The sequence below is a fragment of the Netta rufina genome (genome assembly GCF_964035555.1).
Source record: "Netta rufina genome assembly, chromosome: 3".
In the NCBI taxonomy this organism is placed as follows: Eukaryota; Metazoa; Chordata; class Aves; order Anseriformes; family Anatidae; genus Netta; species Netta rufina.
The window spans coordinates 83,807,472-83,828,955 of NC_140125.1; the positions used below are offsets into that span (position 1 = coordinate 83,807,472).

Genomic DNA, 21,484 nt, shown 5'->3' on the forward strand with positions numbered 1-21,484 from the left:
GTTAGTTTGACAATAAAATCCTTATGAAAAAGTGAATCTACAGTTTAAATGTTTCTAGTTTACAAAAGCAGTAATTTCCAAGGAATACTGAGGTTGTTTGCAACTAGATTGTTTTTCCTGTATAAATCACTGCATTCTAAGCAAAATGATTTCAACAATAAAAATGTTCTTAATGGCTACATTTACATTAGGAAGCCATGTGATGAAAAAGAAATTTATCTGTACAGCGTAACAGCTTGTGCTGGATGAGTTAAGTGGGGATAACAGGGATAACTGGGAGATTTGCTTCAGAAGCTCACTCCTGATTCAATGCAAAATACCAGAAAATACCAGTATCTTATAAATGAACTCATTTTATAAATGAACTCATACATGTATAACATATTCACTTTGGGGGGAATGAATCCTTATTACACAGATACTATGTTTGAGATCCCAACTTTCCAATGCTTGATGGACATTAATGAATTAATCTCAGAATATAGTAGAAAGTATTACCACCTCCATGCTACATAAAGGTAAACTGAAGCACTGTGAGTACTCCAGTAAACCTGAATGTAACCCTCTATGTAGATCTTTAACAGGACCATCCTTACAAAAGCCTTCACAGAGTTTGTGAGATGATAACTTATTTATATGAGTGTTTTTTTTATTTCACTTAGTTTAAGAAAGTTGAAAGTACAAATACTAGGTCAGAGCATAGCTGATGGCAAAAATGCACAAAGCATACATCAGGGATAATGCTCATAGTGGATTAAGCTTCTTTTGATGGGTAACTACATGGGTAGCAGATCCAGCTTCCTCACACTGCAGCACTCAAAGACAGTTTTTGGACTGCTGGCTGGCTAGTGAAGCTTCCAAAAACTGTCATCCACCCAATCCCTCTCTTTGCCTGCACCAGGTTTGAGTGGGCATGCAGCGAAGCAAGGGGGTAAAGAAGGATTGGGATGCTTCTTTTGGCAGTAGTGAAAGCATTGACTGCAGCTTAAATTAGCATATGAAATAAAGTGAAAACACAGCCTGGGGTTAACATGGCATCAGAGACCATGTTTTCAGTAGATATGCCCCATTGCCACAAGCAAAGTGGTCCTTGTGCCGGTTCTGCACCAGAACACAATCACTCCTACACTAAAATGATGTATTTTAGGGCTGGGAATGAAATTTCAGAATGATTTGCCTGAATGAGGGAAGGTCCTGCTCAGGCACAAAAGGAGATAGGCATCTGTCTGACTTCAGTTGGAAAGTCTTGGATGCAGTCACCTACAGAGTGCTTTTTATTCTGTCATGCTCCACAGATAACAGACATTAGTCCTCACTGGAAGCAGTGCATTTTCTTATCAGATGGGGCAAGCTGATATGGTGACAGATTTCCATGTTCCCAAGTAATCTTTTTCTGCCTAAAGCATCAACTCTCTGTAGTATTTTCATTATTTTTAGCTTGTCACTCAAGACATTCACTGCATTTATCACTTAGAAGGCCAACAAAAAGTTGAAGACAGCGGTGAATCCATTTAAGGATTGTGCTTGTTTACCCATAAAAATAAAAAAGATTAAGAATTCATTAACATGTTGGAAGGAAGCTTTATTATGATATACACCCTCCTGATGCCCCATTGATGAACCATGCTAGACAGCCATTCATCCTACCTCTCCTCCAATGGCCCAAGCAAAAATGACTGTCTCACATGTGAAGAAAGAATCTGGCATGTTGGGATGATAACACTCATGTCCATAGTCCAGCACACTGTCATTCAAGTTGCTGCTGCACTGATACAGCAGGATATGGTGCACCAGGTTCTCATGGCCCTTCTGGATCAACGGCTCAACCTGTCAATGTTAAAATGAAAAATAAAAGGAAAGAAAACACATCTCAAATATGACTATTTCAATGTGGGTACGCAGATGGAACAGCAAATTATAAGGTACACTTTTACTGAAAAAGAAGGTTTGATATTCAGTTGTAACTAGGTTGAGATGATACTTCAGCATTCTGCAACTCCAAGCATTAAAAACATTTTTAGGTGCATCAATAGAGAACAGGAAGAAAAATCTGTGTCTTGACTAAACCTATGTTGCCATCTGTCTTGTTCTCCCTTCTCTCACCCCAGTCTTGAACTGTCACTTGTCTTTCTCCCTGACCAATCCTGTTTAGCTGCATTCCAGCATGAATGGGATATAAACCAGCTGTATGTCTGCTCAGCTAAACGAGCTTGGTATCTGAACTACTCAGAACATTTCATCCCCGTCTCTGTCTCTTTTGTACTGCTTTGAACTAGAGCTTCCCATAAAATCTGTAAATCTAGGGAGAGCCTGGAGGTATAACCCCACATTCCTCAGTAGGTCAAGATGGACTTCCAAATTTTTTAGACGTCTATGAAAAATTAGACCTAATTTACAGCCTGTTCAGTTGTAAAGACCTCATTAACATCAAGCCATTCCACAGAGGTCGGGTGCTAGAAGGTTCTCAGGGGTGCAGGAGTGCTCACAGTGTAATGTGACCACTGACCATCAGGGTAGCCTAAAATTTAATTCCAATATAACACTGTTAACTCTCTGTTTGGATGAATGACGTTAAATTATCTCCATCATAGATGACATCTGGGCAAACATGAATACTTCTAAAAAAAAATTATTTTGCTTTTCAGAAACATCATATTCCACAAAATATCAGCATATAGAAAACAATATTAAAATGAAAAGAGTTTCTCCCTTGTTTTGCATTCAAAGATTGAATGCAAATCCATGTCTGTCATATCTACCTTTAAGTTGAATTACATGCACATTCTCTGTATATGTTTTCACAAGAAAGGTTAAGTTTTAGCAATGCAGCACTTATGTGGAGAGCCATGAAGTATTGCATTTTACTATTGTTAGGAAAACAAAGGTTTTAAAGAGGGAAAAAATGCATATACATCCTAACGTTGCATCTATTTGTTTTGCAAGCACATGAACCCTGGGTATCAGAGCACCAGAGCAGGGTAATAAAGAATAGTTTATTACCTTATTAAAATATTTTCAGCACAATATTGTCACCAGAAATTCATCTCTGAACTTTCTTCAAACCACTGAACCAATTACAAAAGGCGAAGGGCAGGAAGAAGTGACTAGAGCCTGTTCATAACAAGACCACCCTCAGTGATATAAATCTGCAAAATATCATTGAAGTCAGGCTCTTGGGGAGTCCATCTGCTGCTGAGTACCTGCAAGTCTGTCCAAGAAGTGCACAACCCAAACCCACCCACTTCACTGTGCTTAGAAATCAATGGAAGGATGCCAATTTGCAGAGACATACCAAAGTTTTGTTCTGATGGCTAAACTGAAATGCTTCACAAGGGATATTCTGTACTGCTTTCAGTCATCCCTATTCTGGTTAGCATTACCATCATCATGAGTTACTCTACTATGAAAATAAAGGTATTTTTGAAAAGGTACAAAGAGTCATTTCACCAATCAGAAAAGAATTCTTATCGAAATATATCAAGCTGACTGACGATTCAGAAATCCATTTCAGCTTGATGTTGCTTCCTCCTCTGCTCCTTCATATAAATGCACATCTATCCAAATGCTGCAGAATTGTATCATGGTGGCTTATAGATGAAAAAGCAGTATATGTCTTGGGAATTTAGAAATTCCACATAGTGTATGGGTTACTCGGATGATGGTTATGGGAATATTATCTCTGTATCTACCAAGAAAAAAGAATATTTTTGTCCAAAGAGATAGTTCTGCCTGCTGCTACAGGATCCCAGCACCTACTGTGCTTACAATCACTATTGCAAAGCCAGCTTCCCCTCAGAACAATGGGACATCACCAAAATTAGAAACTCACATCCTGTCATCAGTTTCTTAGTGTCAGGTACCTAAACAAAAACAGCACTTCAGAAAGTAGTTTTGTTCAGCTTTCTTTAGGGAAGAAAAACAAAGACAAACAAACAAACAAAAACAAAAACAAAAAAAAAAAAACAACCTTGAGCATCTTTCCAGCATATCTTGTAGGACTTCTCATATTCTTCACATGCACCAAGAAATAATGAAAAGCAGCAGTGAACTTAAGACATCTCACACATTCTAATTACAACTTGGTTACAGAACTACCACCCTTCTCTCCTTCCTTTTCAACAAAATACAGAAAAGAAAAGAAAAAAAAAAAAACTACTAGGAGTGGGTCAAAAATATTTTAACAAAATTTTAGGAAAATCAAAATCTCATGATCACAAATTGTTCATTACCCAGTAATGTAGGGAAATATTTTACTGGCCAGCTCCCTAAGGCTCTCTCAGCATCATTCCTGAATGAAATGAGAAAGAAAGAGGAGCAGCCCCCCTTGACACACTGGGTTCCCTTTCTCTGATTCAGTGAGTAGCTAACTATACTTACTTAGTGGAATCGCTTCAGCAGAAAATAAAATCAGAAACTTTTATTTGACCCTTTATTCCAGTGATTAACTGAAGCAGGAATTTAAACATGCCAGTTATGCCAGTTCTACATCCCAGGTGAGTGCTGTCCCAGTTACTCAACTGTTCGTCATTGTAGCAGCTTATAGAGTGAGGAGGTTGTTTCAGCTGCTTCTCTTTTCCTCTCTCACTTTTCACAAAGAGCATCTGTGCAGCTTAATTCGCTTCAAGCAGAAAAGAAAATACAAAACCTCTTTTTTTTTTTTTTTTTTTTTTTCCCAATAAACAGAATTCTTGTTTTCTGGCCAGTCTTATAAAACAATGATGAACAACAACCAAGTTCCTCAAAAATGAGGCCAAATCTAGCAAATCACTAATGCATTTAAATGTGCACATAAGTAGTCCCAAGTGTAAAATCAGTTGCTAGAGCAGGTATCTACAATTAAATACCTAATACCGGGGTGGCCTGGTTTCCAGAGCACTTGCAGTCCCAATGAATGATAACACAATTTCTGCACTCATCTCTTACAAGGTTATTCCTCTATGAACAGCTCTATATCAGTCTTGATCCCTAATTATAGGCATTAATTCATAAAATGTGAATTGTTAAGTGCATTCATTCAGAGTTTCCAATTATTTGAATTTTTAAGCTTTTTTGGGGGGGAAGGGGGAAGGGTGGGAGGGGGAGGGTAGTCTTTAATCCACAAGCCACAGAACTGAAAGCTTAGCTAAGGTCTAAGTTTGTGGATCTCCAGTCACAATAATGGTGGGCCAACACTGAAAAGTCAACATGGCTGTCTTGTGCATTTGTCTTGGGAAATAGTTCAACTTTTACAATAATTATGAAAAGATAGTAATTTACTATGCTAAATTAGGGCATGAAGAAAAATAAAGAAAAGGTGATAAAAGTAGGCATACTATATAATAGTTAATAAACACTGCAGACCATCAATTTTTGTTGTGATTCTTATACACAGGCTTGCATACTTTGTACTTGTAAAGTAAGGGGACACTCAAATGTCACTTTCAGCCACCAATATCTGAGAATTTTAGAATAGGTTGTAGTGAAAATGGGAGTCAGCCTTTCACTTTCAGTAATTATGAGGAAAATTTTGACTTCAAAAAGTTGTTCCTTTCTCTTTCCTTGCTAATTCCTACTTACCTCCTTTTAGCCAAAGGAGTGAAGAAACAGGCTGAAAAGAGATTCAAAGGAAATATACATATAATTACCTAAAACATCCAGTTCTGCATTTTACCTCATTCTTTGAGGCACCTTCACTGTTGCTGCAATGCAAAGAAGAACCAGCTGTCAGGGTTCATCTATTTGCCATGTCAGGAATAAGCCAGAAGAGATACTGCACTACTGGGGAACCTCAGTGACTTCCTCGCCTGCAGGCAAAGTGCATTTTCTGCTTGACATTTCATAACAGCCAGGGGCTTGGAGAACAAAAGCCCTATGTCCACTCTGCATCAAATTGCCGAAAGCATTTGGAACTGGGAAAAAATAAGTGGATGCACAAGAAGTAGCCTCCCCTGCTTTTCACGAAACCTGCAAAAAGAAGCTGCTGTTTTATTATTCATGATGGCTTACTTTTTGCATCCTCTCTACATTTCCAGAAAGCATGGGTGAAACGTCTTGCTAAATGAGCACACTGACATACATGAACTAATCTGACTTTCATTAAAAAGGTAAAACACAATAGATGTACTATAATCCCATGCCACATCAAATCATAGTTCCAAAGAAAGAGGTACGTAAAATAAGCATCATGCAAAATAAAGACAATGCCTTTTGCAACCAGAAGTACAGGTTATGGTTATGGTGTTTGATTAGCATTATCTGTACTGATGGGGCAGGTTGAGAGGTGTCAGTGTCCTTTTCATCATTACTGTCTCTCTTAGCACTTCTCAAAATATTGACTTTCAAAATATATAAAAATAACAAATTTTCAATTTAAGTTAAAATAGAAAAGACACTTGCTTCCCACCTGTTACTTTAACAGAAGCCCTATTTTAGTCAGCAGGTTTACATCACATGAACAAAGATAATGCCTACGCTTACTAGTTCTGGATTACTCAGCTTCAATTTTTCTTCCTCTCTATTACCTATTATCTCTTTACCTAATGCACGAACTGAACATGCCACATGCATTTGTTTCTTTAAAGAAAAAAAAAAAAAAAAAAAAGCCCAAATTGTAACATAATAGAGGCTTGCATCTCAAGCTGCTGATAAGCAGGGTCAAGATATTAATGTAAGACACATTAAGTGGGATGAAAATGCAAGCAGATGAAATGGCCCAAGAAGTTAGATTCCCTACAAGGAAAAATTATCTCCAGAAAGCTGGAAGTCTTTCTTGCTTATTCTTTTTCCTCCCTTTTTATATGCTTTGCTTTCTTTGATGTTACAGCTGTGGTTTGTTCTTCATGCCTGTTTGCGTGAATAATAAAAGTCAGTAAACTATCTCCATAGTCTCCCCACAGTGTCCCTGTTAGAAAATACAATTCATAGATCTTAAGTAAACAAAATGCTGAATTTATTTTTATATACGAAAATAGCAACAGGTTTTTGGTCTTGTTGCAATGAAGTTTTTATACAGAAATGTCAATGAAAATAAAATTTTATTTTTTCAGGCTCAAAAGCTAGCTTCAACTTAATTTTACATTTCAAAGTGCCCACATAAAATGTGCCGCCAATAATCTATTACATACAGTGACATCTAGCCTCCTTTAGCCAAATGTACACTAATAAATACAGACCACAGACGTCTGTAGCCTTGAATCTCCATGGGATGCCTTGTTCACATATTCATAGAGCTAAACTGTCTAATAATTGGTTGTACAGCTGCCCGAACCATGTCTGGGCATTAGTTGTTCAGCAGTGGTCAAAACCATGCCAGACAATTTGCAACAAAGTAAAAGGAATGCAGTCCTCAAGCTAGGCCATGATACTAAAAATGAAAGGGAATGGTCTGAAAAAAGAACAGACATACCTCAGCCCAGAGTCTTCTTCAAACTGACTTCAGCTGCATAACTGTTAAGCTAGTAAGATTTCCAGTTCCCTCTGGAGAACGCTAAAAAGCACCAAGCATCCTGCCATGACCTCTACTAACCGAAAGACACTATGGCATGGTATGGCTTTTACCACTTTAAATGACTCCAAAGCCTTAGCCTTACACAACACTGTGTGCATGTACCCCCAGTGTCACAGAGATAAATAAATAAATAAATAAATAAATAAATAAATAAATAAATAAATAAATAAATAAATAAATACATTTTTTTATAATCTCAAAGCTGAAAATAAGAATTTGTCACAAGATTTTGTCCTGGCGCTGCTGTATCTAAGATTCTAGCCCACAGTTGGCTATTTTATTTATATGAGTTTGCCATGTACCTGATTAACTCAGACCAAAAAGTGATGGTTGTGAAACTGAGTGCTGGCTAAGATTACTGGAGAGAATTTTTGTAACAGAAGATAGAGGTTTTTGTTCTATACTTTCTATAATCACGCTTGGGAAGAACAATTACCTTCTTATTGATTACTCTGGACTTCATACTTGTTTCCAAAATGTACAGCATGTACATTTAAATAACTGTTCAATTTAGAAAAGCTCCTCTAAGGTAGATACAATGTCATCAAGACTTTTTTCTTTTCTTTTCTTTTTTCTTTTCTTTTCTTTCTTTTCTTTTCTTTTCTTTTCTTTTCTTTTCTTTTCTTTTCTTTTCTTTTCTTTTCTTTTCTTTTCTTTTCTTTTCTTTTCTTTTCTTTTCTTTTCTTTTCTTTTCTTTTCTTTTCTTTTCTTTTCTTTTCTTTTCTTTTCTTCCAAAAATGTAGTCACAGAATAAACAAATATTTATCTAAAACATCTGATTAAAGGTTTAAGATTTTTCTACCAAAAAGCAAATACTTGCAAATACTTGGCTTAATAAGGTTGGGTCTTTTTCAGCAAAAACTCTGTGTATTCACCACCACAAAAAATAAATAAATACATAAATAAATAAATAAATAAATAAATAAATAAATAAAATGGTTTTATTTTCATATGAATTTTCAGAAAAAGAAAAAAGAAAAAAAAAAAAGCTATTGTCTTTCTGCTTAGCATTGGTTCTTCCATACAACTCAAAGGTGTGCTGAGCAAAAACCCAAGAGCTAGAAATATGTCCCTGAGCTAGGATAGATGTTTAAGTACATGATCCCAGTTGTAGACCAGGTTTTTAACCCCAAGAACCCAACAGCTATCTTGTGTCTGGAGGATGGCCTGTTTAGGCCAGCATTGTGTCTGGGGGACAAATTTACTGCAGACTTTTAGGCTCAGGTTCTGGAATCCGGGGGTCAGTTAGGGACATCCCTTCCAGCCCTCCACCCACCTGACCCATCTGTCAGAAAGCATTAAATTAATACCACAGAACAGTTAGGACTGTAAGAGATGCATCAAACGCTCAACAGGCTGCAGTCTAGCATGGACTAGGTTCTGTAACCTTTACTGAGATTGGCCCTATCATTTGCATGCACACAACTACAGGTCCATTTTTTTTTTCTCACTGAATAATCCAGACCTTAAATTCAGCAACAAAACGCTTTAAATTGCTCTTGATCCCGAGTGCTTCTGAATTCATACTCTGCTGTTTACTTAAAAAGGTGAATAGTTTGGTGAGCAAATTGCATAGCAATGCCACTGTGTCTGTTTCACTGATGGTTATCTATGTACAAGCATTATTGCTTATCTTGAACTGTCCTCCAAATGTAAAAATGTTAATCCAAATTATTTTCATACACATTACTTACAAATTCAAGCTGGAGAAAAATATAACCTGTGCAGTTACTGACATATCTGGCTTCTTATATTTTACTATGAAGGAGATGCAGATGTAGAAAAGGCACAGGCAACAGCAACCACCCCCACCCCCAACCTAATAATGTGATTAGGTAAGGTTTCCTTGGAGGATGGAAAATTTCCAGCACAAAAATAGAGGTTCCATACAACTTAAGGCATTTAAATTTGCATGGTTTGTCCATGGTGTGGGGTTGTTGTGTTTTTTTTTTTGTTTTTTTTTTTTTTTTTCCCCAAAGCAAGATTCATATACAGGACATAATCCCAAGTTGAAATAACAGTGCCGAGTTGTTTATTTATTTATTTAAGTTATAATGTTGGCATTTGTTTTTATCTGGTTTTGGGTATACTTCAAAACATGTAACAAAAATTCTAACATCACTGTGGAGAAAAAAGTACTTACCACATGAATGGAAAAACTTATTCAAAGCACAGATATTTCCTGTTCTTGGTGTAAAGAAGAAAGGATTTGTTTACTCAGTGACTGTGTTGTTCAATGAAGGCTCTTATTTAAGTTTTATTAGTATACCACATTAAGAACTAATTACCATACTGCAGTTTTAAGCTGCAGAATTTTCATAGGAAATGAATAAGGCCTTCATGACAAAAGTTAGTGTTGCTGTGCTGTTATTTGGAGAGGAGGCTGTGCCTCTAAATTCACACAAATCTTCAGTCCCCGTATATTATCATAATTAAAGAAATGCTAATGATTGATCTGTACATCCAGAATTTCTATAGATCAGTGTGCAGAATAACTTAAATATTTTAATTAGGAGAGGGGAATCAAACAACATAACAACCATGAAAAACAAAGCATTTACAATGAGAACTAGAGAGGGTTTAGGGCTTCTTGTTCTCTCTGCCATCGAGTCCATTCCTAAATTCTTATTCCTAATTAATTGCCTGGAACTCTGCCACTCACAAAGAGTTTCAGATTTGAAAGGCATGCAGTAATTTAGACTAAATCCAAAAGAAATATACCTCAAAGAAATATTCATTTAAAAAATGGTTTCTGCCTGAGGTATGTCTGAAGATTTAAGATAACACATTTAGCAACAGTTAAAAAGTATAACCCTGAGGAGCAATCTGATAAAAAGCTTGGGTCAAGAAAAAACATGTTTCATTCAGTTACGCTTTCTGGCAATACATTCACTGCACTCCTAGGCAACAGAAAGATGGGCAGAATGGTTGCGGTATTCAGTACGACCAGAGTCTCTCAGCACACCATACGCACCAAACAGAATTAATCGGCAATTAATCAGTAATATCATTACTTTCTTGGGAAAACAATATAATAATAAAGTAATATGTAACCCTGAGCCTCCTCTTCCCTGGAGAAGAGGAGGCTCAGGGGCGACCTTATCGCTCTCTATAGGTACCTCAAGGGAGGCTATAGCGAGGTGGGGGTTGGCCTGTTCTCCCACGTGCCTGGTGACAGGACGAGGGGGAATGGGCTTAAGTGGAGCCAGGGGAGTTTTAGGTTAGATGTTAGGAAGAACTTCTTCACTGAAAGGATTGTGATGCATTGGAACAGGCTGCCCAGGGAAGTGGTGGAGTCACCATCCCTGGAAGTCTTCAAAAGACGTTTAGATGTAGAGCTTAGGGATATGGTTTAGTGGAGACTGTTAGTGTTAGGTCAGAGGTTGGACTCGATGATCTTGAGGTCTCTTCCAACCTAGAAATTCTGTGAAATACTTTTCAGATCTGAAGCCAAGATGGGTAGTCTATAAAGAGTGTATATTATTTCCAGATGAACATATAATTTGAACAGTATAAGTAATATAGTCAATGAATAGTTCCCTTTTGTTCATGAAATCTCCATTAATACACAGAGATGTCTAGCTTTTCTTTGAGATGGCAAGGGAAGAGGTTTTAACACTATTGTACAACTGCAAAATATTCCCTTTGATCATAGCTTAATAACATCATACTTTTTCTCTTCCTGCTTGGGAGGGAACAAGAAGCTTTACCAAAGACAGAATGCGTGAGAATATCCAACATGTCTGCTTTGTGTTTTACAAATACATGGGCATCCTGTTAGCAAACATGTTTTCTGAGGAGGAGATGCTGACTTTTGCAAAGGAGAACCAAAAGGGAACATGCCTGGGAAAGACTTTAAGCCTACAGGTACTGAGGGTCTACAGCAGTCACCAACCCGGACTCTCTGGCACTTTACATCTACTGAAGTGAAAGCATGGGATAAAATATGCTCAAGCCTAGCGAAGTTGACTTGGCACAGCTTCCTGAGTCAGCAGAACAAATTTTGAGAACTGTTGCTCATGCCCTCTAAAACATTTTATTTATAGGTTTAGCATACATGAGGTGGTTTACAAAATACATGTACTGAGTGGGGTATGTTAGTTATGCCTAGATTAATACCATGATTTCCACATTTTCTCACCCTGAGCCAGATCCTGGTACGCTTGCTCCAACACCCATCAACATCTCCCAGAAAGCCACACAAGTGCAATTTTCAGATGACATGGCTCTTTGAAAGTTACTTAAGAATACTGTAGTAAAATTATATTTCTTATGATAATTTTCTAATTTCTCTATTCTTATTCTTAATTCTCTACACACATTATAATTCTCTAGAAAGGTCTCTTCCAACCTAGACAATCTCTGAGATTGTCCTAGACTTCTCTGGTGTCTCTTCCAACCTAGACAGTTCTGTGATTCTGTGAAACCAATACTCAATTCACACTTCACAAAACAGAAAGACACAGTTTCAGTCCAAGCAACTTATGAGATAGCAAAGGCAAGGTCACTGAAATGAGAGGAAAGAGAAAGAAGACTGCTTTTCAATGTATAATGATTTAGATACTTATGTTTTCTCAGGTTAGGGTTGTATGTTTGTTTGTTTGTAATTTTTGTTATAGTCATGATGTAAGTTATTTTCATAACAGATAAAACTTAAATTGTGGCACAAAGAGAAACTGTTCATCAGCTTAGGGATATGGTTTAGTGGGGACTGTTAGTGTTAGGTCAGAGGTTGGACTTGATGATCTTGAGGTCTCTTCCAACCTAGAAATTCTGTGATTCTGTGATTCTGTGTGATCATCTAGCTGTGGTTCAGTCATCATCTGTGTGGAATTTGATGTCATATATGCTATGTGTGGACATGGTGGAGTGGTATTGTCTGACTAAATTATTCTTTGACTGTTATTAGTGCTCTGTCTTTCTATTTTACCCCCCAAGGGAGTCAATGAATCTTTGCTCTGGACATAGCTGCAACTACAGTCCACTGCAAGACGAGGCAGAAATGGAGAAGGTATCATAACATTACTCTTTGAAGACTGAACCAGTAGCTAATGCTGGGGTTGGAGAGAGAGAGGTGAGAACTGAAGAAAAGCACTTTGTATAGTTAGATCAGTGAAATTAGAAAATTCTTCTCCATATAAATTAAATTGGAGCAATTAAGTGTGGCCCTACTGAAAATTTAAGCTTAAGTAACAGCTTAAGATGCTATTATTATGTGATGCATCTGAATTAGAAAGTTGATTGTAAGAACCAATGCCAAGAAGTTAGCAGGACTAAGGTAAATATGCTCTGTGATCTGTCCAGATGCTTACTTCATACTGCGTAAGACCCACCAAGTCAGATTTTGCTAATTATGAACCTGCTGTTCTGCTGTTTGCTCAGAAGATGGTTTACAACTGCTCATCAGAGGCCCAGTTCTTTTTTTAACTATATTACCTGCTATGATGAGAAGTGTATAATAAACCTATCTAGGTTGACTACAGACAGTTTCTAGACACGATTTTGTCTTCTCAGTGCACTAGCTAATCATATTATTCTAAAACTGAAGATAAGAATGAGGAAGGAAAAAAGACATTTTATATGACATAATGGGGTAGATCAATTGCAATCCTCTACTGAAGATCTCAGAAGTTGGAGTTGGCTCTCCAAGAGCTTCACCAAAGCTACACCCTTCCTTTCCCCCTGCTCACCTTTAGTCATATTTTAAGTTAAGCACATATATGCAACTAGAACTTACATAATTTCTGACTTTTATTTAACCAGAAAGTCATATAAAATATTTATTTTCCAACTATGTGTTGGCCTAGTGAATACAATTCCATAATGGATGGATGTTGACTTAAAGAAATTAATATATAAATAAAATCAAAAAAACAGGATTGAATTAACTAGATGTTCAAGTTTGTTGATGACAGAACTGAAGTAGATTATATTTGCATACCAAACATGGAATAATTAATAGAGCAATAGAAGTGTAGTTTAAGTATTCTTATTGTAGAGGTATACAAGTGAAATGAAAGAAGATTAGCACAAAATAAGAATACATTCCACTAAGAAAAATTAAGTTTGGTGTGACAGGAAAATCTGTGGTTAGAGTCGTTTCATCTTTGATCACAGAATGAAATAATGCATGAAATAATTTCACATATGAAATAATTCAGCAGGTTATGAGAAAAAAAAAAAAAAAAAAAAAAAAAAAAAAAAAAAAAAAAAGACAGTATTTCTGTTATTTCCTCAGAGAGCTGCTTAGGAAAATTTGATTTTCCAGTCAGTTCAGTTATGTATGAGTCCTTAACAGTGCAAAACCTAATGGGCCAATTCAGGCTTGCAATGAAGACAGCCCTCCAGATCAAAGGGCAGAGAGCTTGCAAGCTCTCCAGTGTAAAATGATAATTTGGTTGCCAACCTAATTTACCAAGGCTGAAATTGCTTTGCAGGGGGACATACAGGAAAATAGAGAACATTTGCTTGTTTCAGGCTGCATGATGCAATTTGTTCGAGTTATCACATTTAGCAAAACGTAAAAGTTCAAGCCAGAGAACAACAAGCAGTTACTGTCTGGTATTACTCAAGTTAAAAATCAGTGCCCTCATTTAGGTACTGAAGGCTACATGCTGCCCTTCTGGCTTTCAATCAATCAGTCTCTTAAACTGGAGTCCCTTTGTGTTTTCACACTGGGGTCTTTGGTATTACTAAAGCATTCCACTGTCAAAAAGCAGAGTTACCCTTGGCAACAAGTTTTTTTGGAGTTTCTACTTCCTTATCAGAGATTGCACTGAAACTGAACACAAAGATTAACTAGCAGCTGCTGGTGTGCTCTAATACGGGCCTTTATTTAACTGAAAGAAGCTCTCTTTTCTAAGGAGATAAGCATGACAAAGTTTGGTGCTTATATAAAAATATGCCCAATATAACAATTCTCAGCTAATGCTAAATAAGTCCATGTTTTTTTGTTTGTTTGTTTGTTTGTTTGTTTGTTTCCTCTGGTGATATGCTTGGCCTGTTTTCGCTATTCACATCCTCAGTTCAGTGCCAAAAAATTACACATTAGTAATTGTGGTTGAGAAAAATAATTTCTTATCCTACAAGCAAATTAAAAAAAAAAAAAAAAGTTTTAAAAGGTTTTATTTTGCAACTTTTGGTCTTATTACAGCCTCTTCTGTTGCCTGACCATTTTGGTGGGACACACCTTCCCTGATTCAGCCATCAGAGAGCTACATGTCTAATACAGGGTGGTTATCAGGCTGGTTCTCTCTCTCCAGTCAAAGGAGAGAGACTGAGCCATACAGGGGATGTTTGAGCTCATCTGTTTCAGACACTTACTCTGGGATGACATAAATGGCTATTTTTACCACTGACTACTAAGGTCATTCAAGCAGCTAGCTCAGATCTGTAGATTGGTCAAGTTAGATGAGAGAAAGTCCGCCTTCTTTATTGGAAATCTCCTGTCTTTAACATGTTGCCTTAATTTAATTCAGTATGCATGAGGTGTACTGAAGAGATACTTAATTTTGACCACAGCACCTAATCCCCACCATGGGGCTTATTCCCTGTTTCAGCAATACTTAACCTCTTGATTCCATTCTTGTAAGCAGGTTCAAATAACACACATGAAAGGGGTGCTTTATATAGGCATCCAAGTTTAAAGCCTTACCAGATTGAACCTACTCTCCTCCTTTCCAGCTCTGAATGCCCTCTAAAATTGGGATTCACATTTAAAAACTTATCCTACAGAATCTGAAGTATTTTGCACTCCTGAGCACAGCTGCATTGCAGCCTTCTGCTGGTATTCACACAGCTATACCAATAGTTTCAAAAACTTGTAAAGTTAAAAATCATATGAAAGTGAGCAATTCTTAGAGAAAAGGCATGTACATACAGCTAAATGACCCAACTGCTCTATTCTATTTGTTATTTTACATAAACTGGTTTTCATGTTCTTAATAGTGAAATTCAATGTCAGGCATGTTTTTGTCTATATGATTAGAACTTCTCAAGCTTGGGGAACCACTTTCCCTGAGGAAAACACAGTATATTTCAAAACAAGTTAGGAAAATAAAGTGGGAAAATGGACAGTGTTGAAACTAGCATGGGCATGCTACACACTGAAGCTGAAAAGTTTCACGCAAATCAATGATGGCGCATCTGGCACATAGTATATACACACCATTCCTACACCAGTAGGTACTGTACATTTTTAGAGGTTAACACACCACATTAAACATTATGTCAGGTGTAGTGTGAAACTATGGATAGAGAGGATTTGTAGAAAATCTAAGCACAGTAGAGGAATTACTGTATTTTAAGCTTGTTTCAGTTGCACTGGAAAAAAACAACAGTGCACATGGGAGATCTGAGGTTAGTAATGAATATTACTAAATATGAAAAGTAATTAATCTGTAGCAGATGCAGTTTTATTACTAAGCGTTAAGATTAAATTAAGCAAATGGGAGACATGGAATATTGAAAGCTAAGCTAAAGACAATAACAACAAAGATGTCTCTTTCAAACCACAAGTAGAAAGAGCAGTAAAAACAGGCTTTGAAAATACAGCAAGAGCTGTATTTACTTTAATACTGAGAAATATTTCCCATGAATGTGAAACAAATTTTCACTTTCATGATGGTGGTAAACATCTACATGATGCCAGCTCACGGTAAGCAAAAAATAAATTCACCACTTTGGCAGAAAAAAAAACCAATCATAGACGTGTCAATGCATACATATGCATGTACACTGAAAATCATACATCTTGACCATAAAAAATTAAAGGATTTCAGAAGCCCAAGTATCCTATTTTATTTTTTTTATTTTATTTTATTTTATTTTATTTTATTTTATTTTATTTTATTTTATTTTATTTTATTTTATTTTATTTTATTTTATTTTATTTTATTTTATTTTATTTTATTTTTACCTAGAAGGGAAATAATAAAGGGCTTTAAAATGGGTGGCTTACAGGATGGAGGGTGCTGCACAGAGCGCCCTTTTCACTGCGTGCTCCTCTCAGTAAGTGCCTCTCCTCCCCAGCCCTGGCATGGCAGTGACTGCCTGTCTGTAAGGGCTATCCGCACCCACACGAGCTGCCCTCTGTGTGGCTTGAGCATGGAGACAGAAACCTTTTCATGGAGAGGTTGGTGCATGGGCATGCCTGTCTCTCTGTCTGTCTGTTTCACCCATGGATCCCTCCCTCCCTCTCTTGGAGGAGTCTTCCTGGAGCAGAGGTTCTTCTCCAGGTGCGGTCATTGACACCAAAAAACTGGCTTTAGCGATGAGATTAAGAGACATATTCAGGACCGGGCAAAATAACGTTGTTTACAGAGCATGGCAGAAATCCTAGCAAGAACTAACCTTGAGCCCATCTCCAAAAAGTCTGGGCTAATAAACAGAATGCTTTTTTTTTTTTTTTTCTTCTAAGAAAGCTACTTCTGAGAAAGCTCAGAGCTCACTTCCGTCTGTGAGAAAAACAAAATCCCTGTCGGGTAGTAAGCCTGAAGCGCATACCACAGCCTGGAGCTCAAAGCAGCAAAACAGGCCAGTGCACATGTAGCTGCGGGGGGATTTTGCAAACAGGCAGCGATGTGCGCTCTGCCATGTGAAGAGCTGCCAGGGTCTGCGCTCCAGGACCACTTCGGAGCCATCCTGCAAGCGGCTGCTGCAAAGGAAGACAGTTGCTGGCCACTACCTCCAAGCATTCCCTTTTACCTCTTCTGTGCAGTGTTATTTTCAAAATTGATCTATTACCCTGATAACTGGTTCTGCTAACAAAAATAAGTAAGCAAGCAAGCAAAAACACAGGAGAGGGAAAACCTTTGGAAGTTTAAGAATTTTTCAAGTAGCCACCCCTCATCCAGCTAGGCTGCTTGAAGTTAAGGAGTAATGACTCCACCAGAGCCACAAAAACAGCCTGGTGCCTGGAATTGTTTGCGGTCTGTATAACTCTTATCACTATTATGTCCAGCTATTGAGAAATCATCTTATTTTGCTTTATTTCTTAGCAGGCATAAGGTTATTAGAACTAGCTTTGTGAGTTATTTCTCCAGGAGTTCCTGGAGGCATCAGAGAAGATCTCGTAACAGAAGGTATTGTAGAGACAAGTAGGAAGACACACTCTTTTCCCTAGGGAAGAAGCTGCAGAGATATGAAATGAAGGAAGATTAAAAAGAGAAGTCCTAACCCTGGCTGAGTGCCCTGTTACCGCACCGATGCTCTGTTCTTCATTGCAGCACATTATTCTCCATGCAGCACAAGGAGAAGTTACTTATCCATGTCCTCATTCTACCTATGAGATGAACTAAGATTACAATCTTATCTCTTGCACAATTTACATGTCATGTAGTGCAGCTTGATCAAGAACAGTCAATGAAAGTATGCTGTTTCTCATTATCTGAGGTTCTTGGAAAGTCGCATGAAGATTATGTAAAGAGAAAGAAAAGACATAAGATCTTACATAATTTACTTTCCACTGATTTTGAAATCTTATGCTAGTCATTTCTTTATCTTGTGCTAACAGAAAAACACAGTGCTTCCAGCCATTACCCAAACAAGCCCTTTGATTCACTTGAAATCAGCAGCTTGCTCCTCCAGGTGGAGGACTTTGCCTTAGCTCCCCAGAGGGCAAAGGCTGTATATTGGTACATGTGCAAAATAGAGTCACTCCCTTCAGTGTTCCTCTCCTCTCCTCTCCTCTCCTCTCCTCTCCTCTCCTCTCCTCTCCTCTCCTCTCCTCTCCTCTCCTCTCCTCTCCTCTCCTCTCCTCTCCTCTCCTCTCCTCTCCTCTCCTCTCCTCTCCTCTCCTCTCCTCTCCTCTCCTCTCCTCTCCTCTTTCTACTTGTACAGGTACCCATTTGGTTCTGCCTGGGGTACTTTCATACTTTCACTGTGCTTCTGGCACACATTTTCCTCTCAAGTTTCACCCAAAGGGATTCAGTTCACGAGCTCTGCAACTGCATCATGTATCTTTGACAAAGTGAGGAATAATAACTTGAAGATTCATTTCAAAAGCATGCTCTTCATCTAAACACTATTCTAACACTGCTATGGTAATGGTTTATTTTGGATGTGCCCTAAGACCAAGTGTCATCACTTTGCCCAGCTGTTATACCACTAATGTGCAGTTATGGAATATATTTGTAAATGCTTTGAAGACATTCTGTAGCATATAGCTATTCCTTTTAAAAATAATGTGAGGTCAATTGAAGGTTTTTTTTGTTTGTTTGTTTGTTTGTTTAAAAAAAAAAAAAAAAAAAAAAGGCCTCAGCTGGAAGTCATAGGCTCTACCTTTATTTCTAGGTCTAAATTTTTCTCAGACATTTTCCTTCATTTAAATATTGTGCTTTCCCAAAGAAAGTGACTTTTTTAAAAATACATTATTATTATGAAATGAACAGAGCAATTTGCAAGACAAAAGGAATGATGGAGAACAGCTAAACGATATGAAAAAAAAAAAAAAGTCCTTTTGTGGTCATTGCACATATTTGACACTCCAGAACAGCAGCTGAAAGCACAGTTCAATGCTGCTGCTGGCACAAGCTGTCCAACTGCATTGAAATGTTCCACAAAATCACAAAGTAGCACAGAAATGGATAAAGTTGGCTCACTTGTATATGACTTATGTAGACTGAATTATACCAGAGATCAGTTTTTCACTATTTAAACTTTTTTTTTTTTTCTGTCTATAAAAATAAGATGTGTAGATTTGTATGAAAGCAATGCTACAGAGGGAATAAAGAATCAACATCTACATAGGTATTTAACTAACACTTTGATCAGGTCAAATAATTCATCTGTCCTTCCTTTTGTGAAATTCAGCCCATGTTTGCATAGTTAATATCCTTCTGAGTACCCATAAGCCCAATCTTTTTTGTGTCAGAAGGCTTTAGGAAATGTTTAAACAGTTGGTAAGAATGCTTTGACACAATTCCTTAACAACCCTCTAAGCATCATTTACAAAATGATTACAAACATATGAAAATATAAATTTTGCCCATGAAAAGATATGATAAGGAAGTCTTTCTACATCTGTTCTTCTCTTTTCTGTAATCATTTTTCTCTCTCTAACCATTTTTAAGCAGCAGTATGAAATCTGTTTGCTTTTCTGAAGCTGGAAAATCCCTGGGGATTCTTATCTGTTTTTTTTAATAACGGGCAAATAAATTGCTGATTTCAAAATGTAATTCCTAAAATTATAATATGCATTACACATCATAGTAAAAATAAAAAATATAAAACTCATCTGAAAAAATAATCAATGTATGTCTGAACTAAAACGATGTTTTAGCTTCAACCAATCGCAGCTTTTTAGGAAAGAATACCTGTATGTGTGGTCAGCCAAAACATTTAAAAAATAAATTCAGTAAACATAAATAATAAATAATTCCAGAATTCTGCAGTTTTTAGCGGAACAGCATGCATGTACAATTTCCACCAAATTACATATGAAAAGCATGACCCTGATACTGCCATTTCAAAGGTCTCTCACTTGAAAGCAGAAAACTAGGACTCCTGACATATATACCACATAACAAGCAAATTCTGTTTTCCATATAGATCTCTGAAACCACCTGTCCCAGATTTCAAATGTGTTTAATGATCAAGGACCCAAAGGCAGAAATTTTAACCTTCCAATTCTTCATTTTGATAAAATGAAGAAACCCACAATATTTCAGAATATACGTACTTCTCAGACATACATTAAAGATCACATGTCAGGTTCTTTGAGTTAAATTAGAATTTCAGTCTTACTGAATTCATTAGAGTAGCATGACTGACAATAACCAAAAAACAACAACAACAACAACAAAATAAAATTCAATACTTACATGCAGTAACAGGTTCAAAGAAACATAAAAATGAGGGCCATGATTCAGCAGCCACATTCATACAATTAGTTACACTCAGGTCAAGAAGTACTAGTTGTATTATCCACCTCTGAGATGGCTTTATCTTATCTTCTTCATTTTTCCCATGCAAGTCTAAAATAACCCTTTGCTCTGTTCTTTTGATGTTCATTGATTTATATGAAACTACCTTAAGGTTACTATCTATACAGCATTCAGTTAATGATGAATGAATAGAAAATACACCTTAAGGCTTGTATACTTATTTTAATTAGCTATATCACTATGCTATCTTAAGTAGTCTTGAACAATAATAAGAAGTTGTTCCTTTATGAGGTCTTCAGTATATTGCTCCTGGGGAGGAATGTGAGAACCATCTTTCTCTCAGTACTCTGAAGCTTTCAGTTCCAAACTGAAAGAAAACCTAGGAAATGTATGATACAAAATCATGTTTATGCATGTAGGTTTTGAAATCACCTTGGATCACACTGAACTTCTTGTGTTTACACCTTTTCATTAATTTTTGAATAAACTACAACATCCATCTATTTTTTTGTAATATTTGGCTTTTACACAGCCAAAGGTAACGAATTCTGTGCTCACATGATGCCCGTCATTTTAACAGAATTCTCCAATTAATTATTTTTAATCTAAAATTACTCTCCTTTAAAAGAAATCCATGACATTCTTATATAAAAGTTGAAGCTTGACAGAACATGCTTTTAGACAATTTTACTTAATCTTTGCCAAAAATGTTTATGAACAACAGTAACTTTCAACCTTATTTTCTTAGTGGAGAGAGGACACTGTATGCTGGTTGTTAGGGAAATACTAGGGCCAGGTGCTGAGCACACGAATACATACTTTTTACCCATGTTTGTGAAGATGTACAAGAGGTCTTGGTTTTACTCCACCACGGAACTAAACAAATTTTGAAAGTGCCGTAATTGATTTGAAGAGTCACCATCCTCACCTGAACTCTAAACACAAAACCAAAAAACATAACCTGGACTTCACACAGTCTGAATCACTCACCTTTGTCACATGGTGCTTTTCATGTTGTACAGGGATCTTAAACATTTGACACCAATATGTTGTATCCTTGTCTGGTATAGGCACCTGTCTTAATGAAAAGGGTAACAATATTATAAAAGTCATA

General features: G+C 36.9%; 1 protein-coding gene across 1 annotated transcript in view; it reads right to left on the bottom strand.

Moving 5' to 3' along the window:
- MOXD1 (monooxygenase DBH like 1) overlaps nucleotides 1-21,484 on the bottom strand; it is a 42,443-nt gene that overhangs the window by 19,146 nt on the left and 1,813 nt on the right. Inside the window, exons 3-4 of the mRNA XM_084285294.1 lie at nucleotides 21,361-21,444; nucleotides 1,648-1,827 (exon numbers count right to left, since the gene is read on the bottom strand). Of these exons, the coding sequence (XP_084141420.1) occupies nucleotides 1,648-1,827; nucleotides 21,361-21,444 (264 nt within the window). The remainder of the gene's footprint in view (nucleotides 1-1,647; nucleotides 1,828-21,360; nucleotides 21,445-21,484) is intronic.